Source organism: Mobula birostris, chromosome 1 (genome assembly GCF_030028105.1).
Source record: "Mobula birostris isolate sMobBir1 chromosome 1, sMobBir1.hap1, whole genome shotgun sequence".
NCBI lineage: Eukaryota > Metazoa > Chordata > Chondrichthyes > Myliobatiformes > Myliobatidae > Mobula > Mobula birostris.
Genome location: NC_092370.1, coordinates 100,585,349 through 100,602,403, shown reverse-complemented (window position 1 = coordinate 100,602,403; position 17,055 = coordinate 100,585,349). Strand labels below are relative to the sequence as shown.

Sequence of the window (17,055 nt, the reverse complement as noted above, 5' to 3'; positions counted from 1 at the left end):
AATACGTTAAGTTTGTCAGGAAGAGAAGTGCCACAGTTATTGATATTCCCAGCCTTTTCTTTGCGCCCAGTGATCTCATTTAGACCCTGCCATAGTCTACTGGCATCCCTTTGGTTAGCCTGGGCTTCCAACTTGGCTCGATATTGCCTCTTGGCGCCCTTAATGGCTTTCCGGAGTTCACGCCTGGATTCCATGTAGCGACTGGTATCCCCAGACCTAAAAGCCGCAAATCTAGCCTTCAAAAGGGACTTGACCTCATAATTCATCCAAGGTTTCCGGTTAGGGAATACCCGGATCGTCTTGCGAGACACACAGTCCTCCGTGCATTTCCAAATAAAGTTCGTGACAGCTGAGGCATACTCATCGAGGTTAGCTGCCGAGTCCTTGAATACTAACCAGTCCACCAATTCAAAGCAGTCACGAAGGACCTCATCCGTTTCCTCTGTCCAACGTGACACTACTTTTGTCTCCGTGACCTCCTGCTTCAGTTTCTGTTTGTAAGCCGGGAGGAGGAGTACGGCCTGATGGTCCGATTTTCCGAAGTGAGGTCGTGGGACGGAATGGTAGGCATCCTTGACTGCTGTGTAGCAGTGGTCAAGTATATTCGGGCCTCTAGTGGGGCAGGAGACATGTTGGTATAACTTCGGCAGCACCTTTCTGAGGTTGGCCTGGTTAAAGTCCCCAGCTGTAATGAGCAAAGCCTCCGGATACCTGGTCTCAAGTTCACAGATGTTTGCATACAGTATGTTCAGAGCACACTCCAAGTCCACCTGGGGGGGAATGTCGACCGCTGTCAGTATGACCGAGATGAATTTCCGTGGCAGATAGTAGGGACGACACTTCACCAACAGGTGTTCCAGGTCCGGGCTGCAGGAGCTTGTCAGTACCACTGTGTCCGAGCACCACCCAGTGTTGATCAGTAGGCAGACAGTACCTCCCCTCATCTTGCCCGAAGACGCCGTGCAGTCCATCCGATGGATCGAAAATCTCTCCAGTCGGATGGCACAGTCAGGGGTGGCAGTGGAGAGCCAGGTCTCGGTGAAACAGAATACACAGCAGTTCTGCATCTTCCTGCAGTAGGTGAGTCTCCCTTTAAGATCATCCACCTTGTTCTCTATGGCTTGCACATTAGCTAGTAGGATGGTGGGCATAGGGACCCTGAAGCCCCTCAGCTTCGATCTGACCAGCAGCCCAGATCTTTTCCCAGGCTTCCTCGGTAAGTAGTGCATCTTTCCAGGTTTCCATCGATGCAGTGTGTTGTTGTCAGCTCTTTGAGGTTGGTCAGACGCTCCAGGTCGGGCCGAGTAACAGGGGAGGCTCCGCTGCCACTTCCAGCTGCCGGGGGCCCGGGCTGTCAATTGAGTCGGGCCCCGAAGCCGACACTTAATCCCGGAGGGCCGGGCTCCTTGCTGAAACAAGTCCGTAAACCGAGTCACGGTTGCAGAGGCCTCCGCTCCAGCCAAGCCTCGGGCTCGATTTCCGAGGTCGGCAGCGGAGGCCTCACTTCCGGCAACTGTGGATGGCTACCAACGGGGCTTTATGGTGGTTGCTCCAGGGAAGTGTCTGGGGCACCTTGAGGTCTCCGCCGTCACTTCTGTGTGGTCATCTGCTCCATGCCAGTATCTTTCCTATAATGCTGTAGGATTTTATGTTGTTAAGCAGCCTCATTTGTGGCATCTTATCAAGTGCCTTCTGACATCCTAGTAAATGACATCCACTGCCTCTCCTTTGTCCACCCTGCTTGTTATTTCCTCAAAATGTTCTAATAGATTTATCAGGCAAGATTTTCCTTTACAGACACTAAGCTGACTTTGACTTATTTTATCATTAGTCTCCAAGTACCTTGAAACCTCATCCTTAATAATAGACTCAGACCCTTTACCAGCCACTGAGATTAGGCTAACTGGCTTATAATTTCCTTTCTTTTGCCTTCCTCCCTTCTTAAAGAGTGGAATAACATTTGCAATCTTCCAGCCCTCCGGGATCATGTCAGAATCAAGTGATTCTTGAAAGATCATGCACAATGCATCCATTATCTCTTCAGCAACCTCACTCAGGACTCTGGGGTGTAGTCCATCTGGCCCAGGTGACTTATCCACCTTCAGACCTTTGAGATTGCCTCACACTTTTTCCTTTGTAATAGCAACGGCACTCACTCCTGCTCCCTGACACTCATGGACATCTGGCATACTGCTACTGTCTTCCACAGTGAAGACTGATGCAAAGTACCCATTAAGTTCATCTGTCATTTCTTTGTCCTCTATTACTACCTCACCAGCATCATTTTCCAGTCGTCCAATCTTGTCTCTCACCTCCCTTTTACTCTTTATATAACTGAAAAAACTTTTCATATCCTGCTTTATATTATTAGCTAGTCTGCCATCATATTTCATCCTTTCCCTTCTAATAACTTTTTTATTTGCAACTTCCCACTCACTTTTGCTACCTTATATGCCCATTCTTCAGCATTTATGCAGTCCTTAACTTCCCTCCTCAGCCACTGTTGCCTACCCCTGCCATTTGAGAACTTCTTCCTCTATGGGACTTAACTATCCTGCACCTTGTGAACTATTACCAGAAACTTCAGCCATCTCTGCTCTACCATCATCCCCACCAGTACATTTCACTGGCAACATGTTCCTGACACTTATAACACCCTGTGGGCACCGTTCAGCATGAACTTGGCGGGTTGAAGGGCCTGTATTACAAGCTGTAATACTCTTTGATTCCATCACTCTACCCCATGAGGTTCCATATCCAGCTCATCATTCCCTGATTTTTGCCATTATCAATGGGATCCTACTACTAATCACATTTTCCTCCTCCACCCTCCACCACTTTTCACTTCCCATAGGATTCCTCTCTACATGACTCCCATGTCCACTCATCCCTTCCCACTGGTCTTCCTCCTGGCACTTATTCCTGCAAGTGTGATAATTGCTATACCTGCCTCTATACCTCCTCCCTCACCACCATTCAGGACTCCAAACAGTCCTTGCAGGTGAGGTAACACTTCACCTGTGAGTCTGATGGGATCACCTACTGTATCTGGTGCTCCCAGTGTGGCTTTCTCTACATCTGTGAGACCCAGCTTAGGTTGGGGGACATCTTCATCAAGCACCTTTGCTCCATTCGCCACAAAAGGTGGGACTTTCCAGTGGTCACATTTTGACTTCCCATTTCCATTCAGACATGTCAGTCCATGGCGTCCTCTATTGCCATGAAGAGCCCACAATCAAGTTGGACAAGCAACACATCTATTTCTCTAACCTGGTAATTTCTATATCCTCCCCTTTTTCTCTTTTTCCATTTCCCATTCTGGTTCCCCTCTCACCCATTCTTTTCTCACCTGCCCATCACCTCATTTTGGTACCCCTCCTCCTTCTCTGTATTAAATGAACCACTGTCCTCCGATTGGATTCCTTCTTTTTCAGCCCTTCACTTCTTCCACCTATAATCGCTCAGCTTCCTACTTCATCCCTCTTCCCCACCCACTTTCCCCTCACTTGGTTTCACCTCTCACTTGGCAGTTTGTATTCCATCTCCTCCCCCACCTTCTTATTGTGACTCCTGCACCCCCCCACCTTTCTTTCCAGTTTGACTGTAGAATTTTGTCCTGAAACATTGACGGTTTATTCTCCATCCCCCATAGATGCTGCCTGACGTGTTAGTTCTTCCAGCATTTTGTGTGTGTTCCCTAAACCTGTCAGCCTTGCCTATTATTACTACTAACAGGGACATACAAATTCCATAATTCCAATATTTCACTTTTGAAGACATCCAACTTTGCCTTTGCCAAAAACAACCTATCCGAATCCACATCTGCCAGATCTCTTCCGATGCCATCAAAATCATCCTTTCTCCAACTTAGAATCTCAACCCAAGAACAAGTCTTAACTTCTTTCAGCTCATGGAATTATGATCACTTGATCCAAACAGTTCCTCTACACACACTTCTGTCCCCTGCTGTCTTATTCCCCAAGAGGAGATTCGGTATCATGCCCTCTCTAGTTGGGACCTCTACATATTTTTAAGGAAACTTTCTTGAACACATTTGACAAACTCTATCCCATCTAGTCCTTTTACATATGGGAGTCCCAATCTATATGCAGAAAGTTAAAATCATGTATTATCAAAACCTTATTTTTCTTATGAATATCTGCTATGTCTATACAAATTTGCACCTCTAGATCTCACTGATTCTTGGGAGGTCTATAGCAGAAACCCATTAATGTAGTTATCTCTTTCTTGTTCCTCACTTTCACTCATATTCCCTTAGTAGATGAGTCCTCCTGTATATCCTCTCTGAGTACTGCAGTGATATTTTCTCTGATAAGCAATGCTCACCTTCTCTTTTAATACCCCCCATATTGAAAACAACTGAACACCACAACATTGTGCTACCAGTCCTGTCCCTCCCACAACTGCCTACAATATCATAATTTCACATGCCAATTCATGCTTTTAACTCATCTGCCTTAACTACTGTACTCCTTCCATTGAATATCTGCAACTCGGAACATTGGTCCTACTACAGCCTTTTGGTTTCAGTCTTTGCTTGAAAGCTTAAAATCTACTTTCCCCACAGCCACTCCACTTGGTGACCTCTGATTGAACCTCCTCCAGTTCAGGTGCAAAAGTCCTGTTTGTACAGGTCCCACCTTCCGTTAAAAAGAGCCCAATGATCCAAAAATGTGAAGCCCTCCATCCTGCACCATTTCCCGAGCCATGGGTTAAATCGCATCATCTGCTTAATTCTGACCTCACTAATATGTGACATGGATAGAAATCCCGAGATTACCACCCTGGAGATGAAAGTCAAACTAAATTTTTTTATCAAAGTATATAGAGTATATGTCACCATACACTAGCTCGAGGTGTCAAAGTGATTGTGGTGAGTCTAGTGTGGCAGTGGTGTAGTGGAACATGCTTGTCACTCTCACTTTCAGCTTTCACCGCTGGCTAGCAGTCCATCAAAAAGAAGAGCTGAATGTGTAAGTCCTTCCCTGCCAGTACATAGCCTCTCCAACAGCAAACCTCATGTAGTGCCTCCTCACTGGTGACACATGGAAATTGAACTCACTTCGGACTCAGGCTGAACTACAGAGGATGGGGAGGAGGTCTGGCCCCTGCACACGTAGTACACAGGCCCACTGGTGTGTGGACGTGCCCTGGTACTCTTGAACCAGATCCCCAGCTATGGGTAAATAGCCCCATTGCCTTGTGGGCAGCCTCAGGAGAGACAAAGACAACGGGAGTAAACCCAGACAGAAAATCTGGAGTGGAGTCCCTAAGGCAGCTGGACATCATTGAACATCCCTCCGGCAGCTCCCGCAGCCAAGCTGGTGCCAAACGTATTGCATCATAAGCTTTCTTTGGGCTACACTGGTGAGGCCGAGAGGGAGATCTTGGCAGCTGCGCATCTCAGGATCTCCATACCTTGTGCCCAGGCTTGAGATGATGATGATCATCACCCATTGTCCTTCAAAACAGATGGATACAAATGATACTACCTTGAGATATATTTTCTTGCAGGCATTTACGGGAAAATAAATAAATACTATACAATTTATGAAATACTATTTATAAAAAAGACTGACAAACAAACAATGTGCAAAATTAACTTAACATCTAACTCTCTGAACTCACTTTGCAGGACCTCTGCCTATGTCAATGATACCAATGTGGACCACATTCTCTGGCTGCTCATCCTCCCTCTTGACAATGCTGGGACTTAATCTGAGATATCTCTGGCCCCGGCATTTGGGAGCCTCATTCTTGGTCAGACAATCTCCTAGCTGCATCCCTAACCATTGAATAGCTTATCACTACTGCTTGCCTCGCCTCTGTCCTTCCTTCTGAGCTATAGAGTCAGACTCATCACTGGAGACCTGACTGTGGCTTCCCTCTGCTCACTCATTCCTTTCCACCAACAGTATCCAAAAGGATATACTTATTATTGAGGGGAATGACTACATGTATACCTTATACGGACTGCCTAATATTCCCTTTCCCTCTTCTGACAGTCACCAGTTAACTGTGTCCTGCAACTCATGACTAACTGGCTCTGTGACCATAAGACTATACAACAGGGGAGCAGAAATAGGCCATTTGGCCTATCAAATGGCCAATGGAATTGTTGTTTGCCTCTGAAACCAAGTAAGAGTGTCATCATTGTTGGTTTGGCTTCTGGGACCATTCAAAAGGCTGATCAGGCTAGTTTGAACTTTATACTGCCGATAATACGTTGAATCAAGTATATCTCTTTGAGTGACACAATCATCAATAGACGCACTATAGTGAGCATGACACTATTGCATTTCTATTCTGCCTCAGGAATTCTCTCAAGTTCAGTTCCAATCTTGATGAGGCTTCAGTTACTGACATCTGGAGCTTTACAACCATCTCCATGGTTCAAGATTGATGTAAGATAGAAAATGCTTCATTTGATGACTGCAGCTCCAACAACTCTCAAAAAACTCAATAACATCCAGGTAATAATAAACATCTATTAGTCTCATGAGACCATGAATTTGTGCCTTGGAAGATTTCCAGGGCACAAGCCTGGTTAAGGTTGTATGGAAGACCGGCAGTTGCCTATGCTGCAAGTCTCCCCTCTCCACGCCACTGATGTTGTCCAAGGGAAGAGCACTAGGGCCAATACAGGTTGGCACTGGTGTCGTTGCAGAGCAATGTGTAGTCAAGTACCTTGCTCAAGGAATCAACACGCTGCCTCAGCTGAAGCTCGAACTAGCGACCTTCAGATCACTAGACCGACGCCTTAACCATTTGGCCATGCGCCAACATCCAGGTAATACAGCTAATTTTATGGACAACCCATCAACCATTCTGAGTGTTCATTCTTACCTCATCATCAGTAATTGAGGTATGTACTATCTACAAAATAGCATAACTAATTCATCTGTACCTTCCAAAACAGTACCTATCATAAAGAAGGATAAAGCTTGCAAGTTCACACAACTCTAGCATGAAAATATATTGCAGAGGCTAATCCCTGGAGATCACTCCCTAATAGCATTGTGGAAGTATCATGTTTTTTAGGATGCAAGTGTCCTGTCAAGGCAAGCATTTCCTGGTTGTTCCTATTTGCCTTGAGAACATGATGATGTTAGGAGCATCCTAAGAAGCCTGTGAAGTCATTTAATGATGGGATAATGGAATGGCGGAGCAGACACGATGGCCTAAATGACATAATTCTGCTCCAGTATCTTATGGTCTTAAAGAAATCATGGTGGATCTGACTGCAACTTCAAGTCCACCTTCCAGATTGCCTTCAGTGACATTTAACCTCATTTATCAAATATGAAATGCCTTCAAGAGTGGCACTCCTGATGTGAATTACAAAACTTAATTTCCTTCAAATCTGACACAGCATCAGAGATGCCCATGCCCACCTCTCTTCTTGCTGCTGCCATCAAAAAGAAGGTGCAGGAGCATCAGGCCTCACACCACCTGGTACAGGTACTACCCATCAAACATCAGGCTCTTGAACCAAAGAGGATAACTTCACTTAACTTCACTTGCACCATCACTGAAATGTTTCACGACCAACGGACTCACTTTCAAGGACTCTTCATCTCATGATCTCAATATTTATTGCTTATTGATTATTATTTCTTTCTTTTTGTATTTGCACAGTTTGTTGTCTTTTGCACGCTGGTTAAATGCCCAAGTTGGTGCAATCTTTCATGAATCTGTTATGGTTATTATTCCATTGATATAGTGAGTATGTTTGCAAGAAAATGAATATCAGAGTTGGATATAGTGACATATGTGTACGCTGATAATAAAATTACTTTAAATTTTGAACTTCAACCTCTATGAAGTAAATAGTGTTGTCTGGTCAATAGCAAACAATGCCATATTTGGGGATAAGTAAACGGGCCATTAAGTAATAGATTTAAATACCTCAATAATTAATAATTCAAAGGACATTTAGACAAAATTGCTGCATAGGGCCAAATGATACTAGGTAAAAATTATTTACATTAAAGACCAGTAAACAAGATTTTTCCAAAAGAAACATTTAGCCAGGCTCTGCTGGATTACTTACCTCTGCTGCCACCAGCTGGTAATTTTCTAAATTCAGTTTTTGGGGGCAGATTTTGTAAGCACCAGAAAAAATTAGTTTTATTGCCCATCAAGAAGATGGAGGTGAATTAACTTATAAACAGCTTCTTTTCTGATGTATGTAGGACTTTCTACAGATGAAACAAGTATTTTATTTGTGCCTTCACAGAAAGAAAACACAGAAAGACTTTCTGGAAATAATAGAGATTGATACTCAAAAGCAATTGAGAAGCTGAAAGAAATTTAATAGCATGATAGGTTTTTTGAAGGAGGTGACTTTCTAAACAGTGAATATACTAGCTATCGTCTTCAAAATGTTCATATATTCAGGAGAGGTTCACAGAGCCTGGATGGTAAGAACTAAATCCACTGTCCCACCACCATTTAAGGAAGGATGGAATAAAAGAATTATAGATCAGCTTGACATTGAAATAACAGCATGTATTATAACTAAAATTGTAACAGTGTGGTGACCCACTTTCCAGCGCACTCGAACCAGCTCACAAAACGGCACACACTGGCAGAGAGGCCGGCCCCAAAAAGGGTGCCAGGCCATCTTCACCAGCAGGGGGAAAAACCCGCATGCCGGAAGGGTCTGCGAATATGCATTCCCCACAGCAGTCCCACCCAGGCAGGGCGGTAACGGGAAGGCTTTAAAGGAGGCCGCAGTTTGAATAAACCTCTTTTTTCGCAACTACAACTCACCGACTACCTGTCGTTATTCTAGCGGTGTGCAGCACACCACTACATTTGGTGACCCCGATGGCCCAAACGATATATGGGCCAGAGGTGACCGACGTCGCATCTGTTCATGCAGTTTCGTTAAAACTGCCAAGCTTCTGGATGCTGCGAACTCACCAATGGTTCAAACAAGCAGAAGCCCAATTCCACATTCGGCAGATAACCTCGGATTCCACTCGTTACTACTGTGTGGTGAGCTCCCTCGACCAGGAGACAGCCGCACAAGTGTATACAGTCGCCCCCGAAGGACGGCAAATACACAGCATTCAAAACCCTGCTCATAAGGACTTTCGGACTCTCACGGCGCGAACGAGCACGCCACTTAATGCACCTAGATGGTTTGGGAGACAGGCCGCCATCGGCATTAATGAATGAAATACTGGCCCTGGCTGAAGGACACAAACCCTGCTTCATGTTTGAGCAGACGTTCCTAGAGCAACTGCCCGAGGACAGACGTCCGACGCAGATTTCAGCGACCCCCGGAAGGTGGCGGCCCAGGCAGATGTGCTGTGGAATGCCAAGAAGGAGAGAGGGGCGTCTGTCGCACAGATCACCAAGCCACGTGCCCAATGGCAGACCAGACCAGGCCCGGCAGCAGAGCCTACAAAACCCCACGATGGGAGTGAGGAGCCCAACGAACAATGGTGCTTCTACCACCAGCGGTGGGGCACAGAGGCCCGCCACTGAAGACTGCCCTGCAAATTCCCGGGAAACGCCAGGGCCAGCTACCGCTGATGGCCACGGCCGCTGGCCGTCAGGACAGCCTCCTGTATGTCTGGGACAAGCAGTCCGGACGCTGATTTTTTTGGTCGACACTGGAGCGGAGATCAGCGTTTTACCTCCAACGAGTTATGACACCCGCAACAGAGAACCGGGACCCACACTGAGGGCCACAAATGGCAGCACAATATGGACCTACGGCACCCGCACGGTGCAGCTGCAGTTCAGCTCCAGCCGGTTCATGTGGGACTTCACACTGGCCGCCGTGGCCCAACCACTCCTGGGGGCGGATTTTCTGCGAGCTCACAGCCTGCTGGTCGACTTGCAAGGGAAGCGACTAGTCCACGCCAAGACTTTTCAAACGTTCTCCCTGGGTGAAGCCAAGTTGCCAGCCCCACACCTGGACTCCATCACGCTGTCCGATGACGAATTCACCAGGGTCCTGACAGATTTCCCATCAGTTCTGACACCACAGTTCACGGCAGCCATGCCGAGTTACGGAGTACAGCACCACATCCCGACCCAGGGACCACCCTTCCACGCCCGTGCTCGAAGGCTTCCCCTGGACAAGCTCCGACTGGCGAAGGAGGAGTTCAAGAAGATGGAGGAATTGGGGATCATACGACTGTCCGACAGCCCATGGGCCTCTCCCCAGCACATGGTGCCCAAGGCAACAGGGGTGGGGGGGGGGGGCTGGAGACCATGTGATGACTACCACAGACTGAACGAGGCTACAAAGCCAGACCGCTACCATGTGCCGCACATTCAAGACTTTGCAGCAAACCTACACGGCACAAGGATCTTTTCCAAGGTAGACCTCGTCCGGGGATACTATCAAATCCTGGTACATCCAGACGACATCCCCAAAACAGCACTCACCCCCCCTTTGGCCTTTTCGAATTCCTCCAAATGCCATTCAGCCTAAAGGATGCCGCACAGACATTCCAGCAGCTAATGGACGCGGTGGGACACGACCTGGACTTTGCATTCATCTATTTGGACGACATCCTCATAGCCAGCAGTAGTCGGCAGAAGCATCTGTCTCACCTCCGCCAGCTCTACTCCCGCCTGAGTGAATTCGGCCTTACAATCAACCCGGCCAAATGCCAGTTCGGACTCGACACCATCAACTTCCTGGGTCACAGGATTACTAAAGACAGGGCAACCCTTATGCCCGTCAAGGTAGATGCGGTCCGCAACTTCCCCTGACCCAACACAATCAAAGGCCTGCAGGAATTCGTGGGTATGGTGAATTTCTACCACCGTTTCCTCCCCTCAGCAGCCCGAATCATGCACCCCCTGTTCACTCTAATGTTGGGTAAGGGCAAGGACATTACCTGGGACGAAGAGGCCGCAACTGCTTTCGTTAAAACCAAAGAAGCCTTGGCAAATGCCGCGATGCTACTGCACCCCAGAACGGACGTTCCTACTGCCCTCACGGTGGATGCATCCAACACAGCAGTCGGTGGAGTGCTGGAACAACTCATTGAGGGTCGCTGGCAACCCCTGGCGTTCTTCAGCAAACACCTACGACCACCCGAACTCAAATACAGTGCTCTCGACCGGGAGCTATTGGCACTATACCTGGCAATCCGGCATTTCAGGTACTTCTTAGAAGGTAGGCCCTTCACTGCATTCACAGACCACAAACCGCTTACCTTTGCGTTCACTAAGGTGTCCAATCCCTGGTCATCCTGCCAGCAGCGACATATGTCCTACATCTCCGAATACACGACGGACATCCAGCATGTCTCAGGAAGGGACAACGTCGTGGCGGACGCACTATCCAGACCTACCATACAGGCCCCGTCCCAGGGGGTGGACTATGCAGCGCTGGCAGAGGCACAGCAGGCAGACACTGAGATCCCCAGTTACAGGACTGCGGTCTCCGGTTTGCAGCTCCAAGACCTCCCCGTAGGCCCAGGTGAGAGGACCTGACTGTGTGACGGAGCTACCGGCCAACCCCGCCCCATCGTCCCGGCTGCCTGGCAGCGGCGAGTTTTCGACTCCATTCACAACTTAGCACACCCCTCCATCAGGACAACCGTCCGGCTGGTTTCCAACAAGTTCGTTTGGCATGGACTTCGTAAACAGGTCAGTGAATGGGCCAAAACGTACATGCAGTGCCAAATGGCCAAGGTGCAGCGGCACACCAAGGCTCCGCCACAGCAGTTCGAACCCACCCGCCGGAGGTTCGACCACATTCATCTGGATATCGTAGGGCCCCTGCCAGTGTCCTCCTAACTATCGTAGACCGGTTCACCAGATGGCCAGAGGCGGTCCCGCTCACCGACACCACCTCCGAATCCTGCGCCCGAGCACTGATCGCAACCTGGGTAGCATGCTTTGGGGTACCAGCCCACATTACCTCCGACAGGGGCGCCCAGTTCACCTCCAGCCTGTGGTCGGCTATGGCCAGCCTTTTAGGAACACAGCTACACCACACAACTGCCTACCACCCACAGTCAAACGGACTAGTGGAGCGTTTCCACCATCACCTGAAGTCGGCTCTCATAGCCTGCCTGGAAGGGCCTAACTGGGTGGACGAACTTCCCTGGGTCCTGCTCGGAGTCTGCACGGCGCCCAAGGAGGATCTGCACACCTCGTCGGCCGAGTTGGTGTATGGCGCACACCTGGTAGTCCCAGGAGAGTTCATACCGACCCCAAGGGGACAAGAGAAGGAACCCGCAGCAGTCCTGGACAGACTACGGGAGAGGCTTGGTAACCTGGCCCCCATACCCACTTCACAGCATGGACAGAGCCCGACCTGCATAACCAAAGACCTGCAGAACTGTAAATTTCTTTTTGTACGACGGGCCGGACACCGGGCACCACTACAGCGGCCCTCCGAGGGGCCGTTTAAGGTGATCAGGAACAACGGGTCCACGTTCATGCTGGACATTGGAGTGAGAGAGGAGGTCTTCACAGTGGACAGACTCAAACCGGCCCATGTGGACTTGGTGCAGCCGGTCTGGGCTCAGGCACCGCGGCGCAGGGGCAGACCTCCCAAACAGAGGCTGATCCAGACTGTGGACATTGGGGGATGTATCGCCGGTTCTGGGGGGGGCGGGGGAGGGTTATGTGGTGACCCACTTTCCAGCGGACTCGAACTGGCTCACAAGGCGGTGCGCGCCAGCAGAGAGGCTGGCCCCAAAAAGGGCGCTAGGCCATCTTCACCAACAGGGGGAAGAACCCGCGTGTGGAAAGGGTCTGCGAATATGCATTCCCCACAGCAGTCCCGCCCAGGGAGGGCGGGAACGGCAAGGCTTTAAAGCAGGCCGCGAAATTTGAATAAACCTCTTTTTTCACAACTACAACTCACCGACTACGTGTTGTTATTCTAGCGCTGTGTGTAGCACACCGCTACAACAGGACATTTATAATTAAATTTGTTATGGTCCAGATGGAAATATAAAGGGAAATTTTATTTGGCAAATCTGTTTGGGGCTTTTGAAATTGTTACTAACCAAGCAGATAAGGATTCACCAGTTGATGTGTTGCACTTAAGTACAGAAAGTATTCAATAACATTCGACTTAAAAGGATTTAAACAAACCAAGAGCACAAAATATTGAGGGTCATATATGTTTGTGGAATGAGGATTGGTTAAAGAACAGAAAACTGACTGTAGGGATAAACAGTGCATTTTCATGATGGAAACCTGTGATGAGCGGGGTGTAGCAAGGTTCAATAAGCAAGCTGCTTATTATTTGTTTTAATATTTCAAATGAGAAAAAAAAAAACAACCATAGTCTATCCAGGAAGCATCAGAGGGCTATAGGTAGGTTAATGAATGAATGGGGACCAAACAGATGGAACATACTCCGACAAGAAATCATTCACTTAGGTAGGAAAAGTAGTCAGGTGGTTATTTTACAGAGAGAGATGGTGCACAAATACTGAAAAATAAAGTGAAGGTAAGCCAAGCAATTAAGAAGCTGAATGGCCTTTACTGCAGTAAGATTTGAATACCAGAGTAAGTAAATCTCACTGCAATTATATCAGGCCCTGGCAAAATGCACCTGGAATGATGTGCACACGTTTAGTCCGAGGAAGGAACAGGTACAGCAAAAGTTCACCAGACTGTGAGATTTGTCCTCTGAGAAGAGAGAACGCATGTTGAATCCATTCTCAATAGAAGTTTGACAATCTCTCCGAAATGCAAGTTACAGTAGTTGAAAAGGTTGATGCAGGGAAGATATTTCCCCTGGCTAGGGTGTCTTAAAATAGCAGGAAAGATGAAAAGAATTTTGTTCATCCAGATGATGGCGAATATTTGGATTTCTCCATTCAAGACTGCTGTAAGAGGCTCCAATGCTGAGAATGACAGGTTTTTGAACATAAAGGAATTCAGTTGAATTCAATTGATTAAGTAGAGGTAAAAATTCAGATGCATGGTCGGGGATTTAAATCTGTCAGATCTTGGAGGGGCATACATGTGCATTCCTCCTGTTACAGAGTGGAAGCAATTTTTCTGTCTACAATCTCATGACCACAGAGAAATTTATAAAATTAAGGTTACAGTGATTTTTTTTCTCAAGATGGTGGATTGTAACACTTAAGGCCATAGGCTTAAGTGAAAGAGAGAATACTTCATGGGGTCTGAGGGGCATAGGGAGTGGTGGCATATGGAATGAATTTCCAAGGAAAGTGGTAGAGCAGTAGGAAATCACAATGTTTATAGAGTGTTTGGAGAAGTTCATGGATAGTAAAGGTTTAGAGGATGTATGTCAACAGCAGGCAAATGAGATTAATTTATATTGTCAGTTTGGTTGGCATGGCTGTTGAGCTGAAAGACCTGTTTCTGTGCTCTGTGGGTTTCCTCCGGGTACTCTGATTTCCTAACACATTCTAAAACGTATAGTTTAGTAGGTTAATTGGTCCCATGAGTGGAACTGAATGGCACAGACTCACTGTGCCAGATGGACCCGTTACTGTGCTGTGTCTTTAAATAAATAACTAACTCTCTGAGTCATGTATCTACGGAGTCAAGGCAGAAAATGATATTTTACACACGCTACTTTGCATTCTCTGCTGCTGCAAAATATTTCCTTACAGGTTTCTTTCTTCCACTTTTTACACCTGGTTGACAATTTAAAGGTAGCAAGGTCACTTGTAGATTGAGTCTGAGACACCGATAGCTTGAGGGGTTCACACTCAGACAAGATGGGGCATGTTCTCAGTGAGCTATGGGGTACATAGTCTACCAGTTGTGCATTCATATTCATGAAACTTCCTTCAAAAATGGTCTTTATATCATGAAGACAAAGGCACTGGCGAGGCTGTATTTGGAATACTGTGTTCAATTTGGTCATCTTGCAAAAGGAAAGATGCCAAATGTCTGCAGAAGAGATTTACAAAGATGTTGCTAGGACTTGAGGGACTGAGTTAAGGATGGAGGTTGAACAGTTTGGAATGTTTTATCGTTGGAACATAGGATTATGAGGGGCACGGATTGGATGAATGTTAATGGTCTTTTTTCCAAGTTTGGGAAATCAAGAGCTAGAGAGCGTAGATTTAGGATGAGAGGAGAGAGATTTAAAAGGAATCTGAGAGGTAACGTTTTTACCCACTGGGGTGGGGGTGTCAGTTTATGGAATGATCTGACAGAGGAAATGGCGGAAACAGGTACATTGACAGCATTGAAAGGCATTTGGACAGGGACATGTTTGAGTAAGGCTTAGAGGAACATGGGCCAACCACAGGCAAATGGAACAAGCTTAGAAAGGACTCCTGGTAGGCATGAACCTGTTGGGCTGAAGGGCCTGTTTCTGTGCTGTATACCTCGATGACTCGAAGCCACCAGAATCCATTTTGGTTAACTTTCTTAATTATACTTGTACAAAGTTACAGATTTGACAATTTGAAGCATTGCTTCAGAAATCCTGATTGTTAATACTTACAGGCTCTCCTGGCTCTCCAGGGGCTCCTTTTTCTCCTTTCTCTCCATTCAAGCCCTAGGAGAAAAAACCAGAAAGGAACAGAAATAGCTGTCGGTCATTGCCGTCCAAGATCACAATGATATAGATTATTTTCTTGAGAGATTCTCTCTTGTTAATATAAAAATCTTTCGATATTGATTTCATGCTGAGAAATACGAAAGATGTCTCTTTGCTTTAAGAATTATCTACTATCATAACCTTGCCGCTCATTCTCCTCAGCAGAATTTATTTTCGTTTAATCATCCTTCACAGAATGTGGATGTCACCAAAAATCAAGAATTTGCTGAGCACGTTCTAATAAATAAACTATAAACTTCATGAATTGTTGAATTCTATGCTATGACATTCTTCACAAAATTCTGCTAGGTGGAAGTTTTAGTTCTTTTCAATTATGACAATATATTTCCTTGAGGAAATTTAGAAGTAGTGTGACGTTCCTATGTATCTGCTCCCTAATAATCTCACGAACAAAATTAGGAAGGTATTTATATTGAGTTAATTGTTGCGAATGTATACACATACTGTAAAGTGGCTTTAGAAATTCAGATTCATTAAAGCTAAAGGAATTGGGGTTCCAAACTCAGTACAAGTAATTGAGATCGAAATTGTGCACTGTAAAAGTCAAATGTGAGGGCTTCATTTGTGTAATTATTTTACACTATGTCTTGGTGAATAATTCTATGTGGTATCGCCATCTGAAGATATTAAAGAAAACTGATATTTATTCCAAGCTTACCGGTATCCCAGGTACAGGAAAGCCATCAATTGCCTGGAAAGAAAAGAGGATAGACACTAAACTTAGCCTGAAATGTCAAATACTTGCTTGAAACTGCTTCAGTCTGCTGCACTAATTTTAGTCTGTGGGTGGCTATTGACATATTTACTTTGGGATTTTTGTTCTTCATTTGCGTCACTGGAGTGCAATACCCTGCCAAGGTACAACCCAATGGAGTGTATGAGTCAATGGTTGCCACATATACAGTATTGTGCAAAAGTCTTAGGCACGTACATACGAGGGGTGATTGTTAAGTTGGTAGCCTTAGATAGAAGGAGTCAATTTTGGAAAACCTAGCACATTTAGTCCCTCTTACATTAAGACACTTAGTCCAGCGGTCGTGGAGCATACGGATCCCTTCTTTGTAGAATTGGACCTCCAGAAAGTGGTCCACAGCAGGGGTGATTGATAAGTTTGTGGCCTATGATAGAAGGACATGAGGTATTAACTTCAAACTTTCTGCATAACCACTCAAAGAGTTGAACTGCACGTGTATGTAACGAGAGCTATATAACTCATCTCCTTCTATCTTAGGCCACAAACTTATCAATCACCACTCGTATAGCTAGGATGCCTAAGACTTTTGCACAGTACTATATTTGTCAACATAAAGCAGAGAGCAAGTTTGTAAATCCAGTGGAAGCAAAGGCTGATGTCCTTTGATTCTAAACAATTGGTTTATTAGTCATTAAAGAATGTCTGTCTGGTGCTTCTATAAGTTTATCATCACTCACGTGTCATGAAATTTGCTTTTTCTTGTGACAACAATACAGTTTAATACATAAAA

General features: G+C 46.2%; 1 protein-coding gene across 1 annotated transcript in view; it reads right to left on the bottom strand.

Annotated features, from left to right (window-relative positions):
* col22a1 (collagen, type XXII, alpha 1) overlaps window positions 1–17,055 on the bottom strand; it is a 306,811-nt gene that overhangs the window by 78,324 nt on the left and 211,432 nt on the right. Inside the window, exons 31-32 of the mRNA XM_072246143.1 lie at window positions 16,230–16,262; window positions 15,455–15,508 (exon numbers count right to left, since the gene is read on the bottom strand). Of these exons, the coding sequence (XP_072102244.1) occupies window positions 15,455–15,508; window positions 16,230–16,262 (87 nt within the window). The remainder of the gene's footprint in view (window positions 1–15,454; window positions 15,509–16,229; window positions 16,263–17,055) is intronic.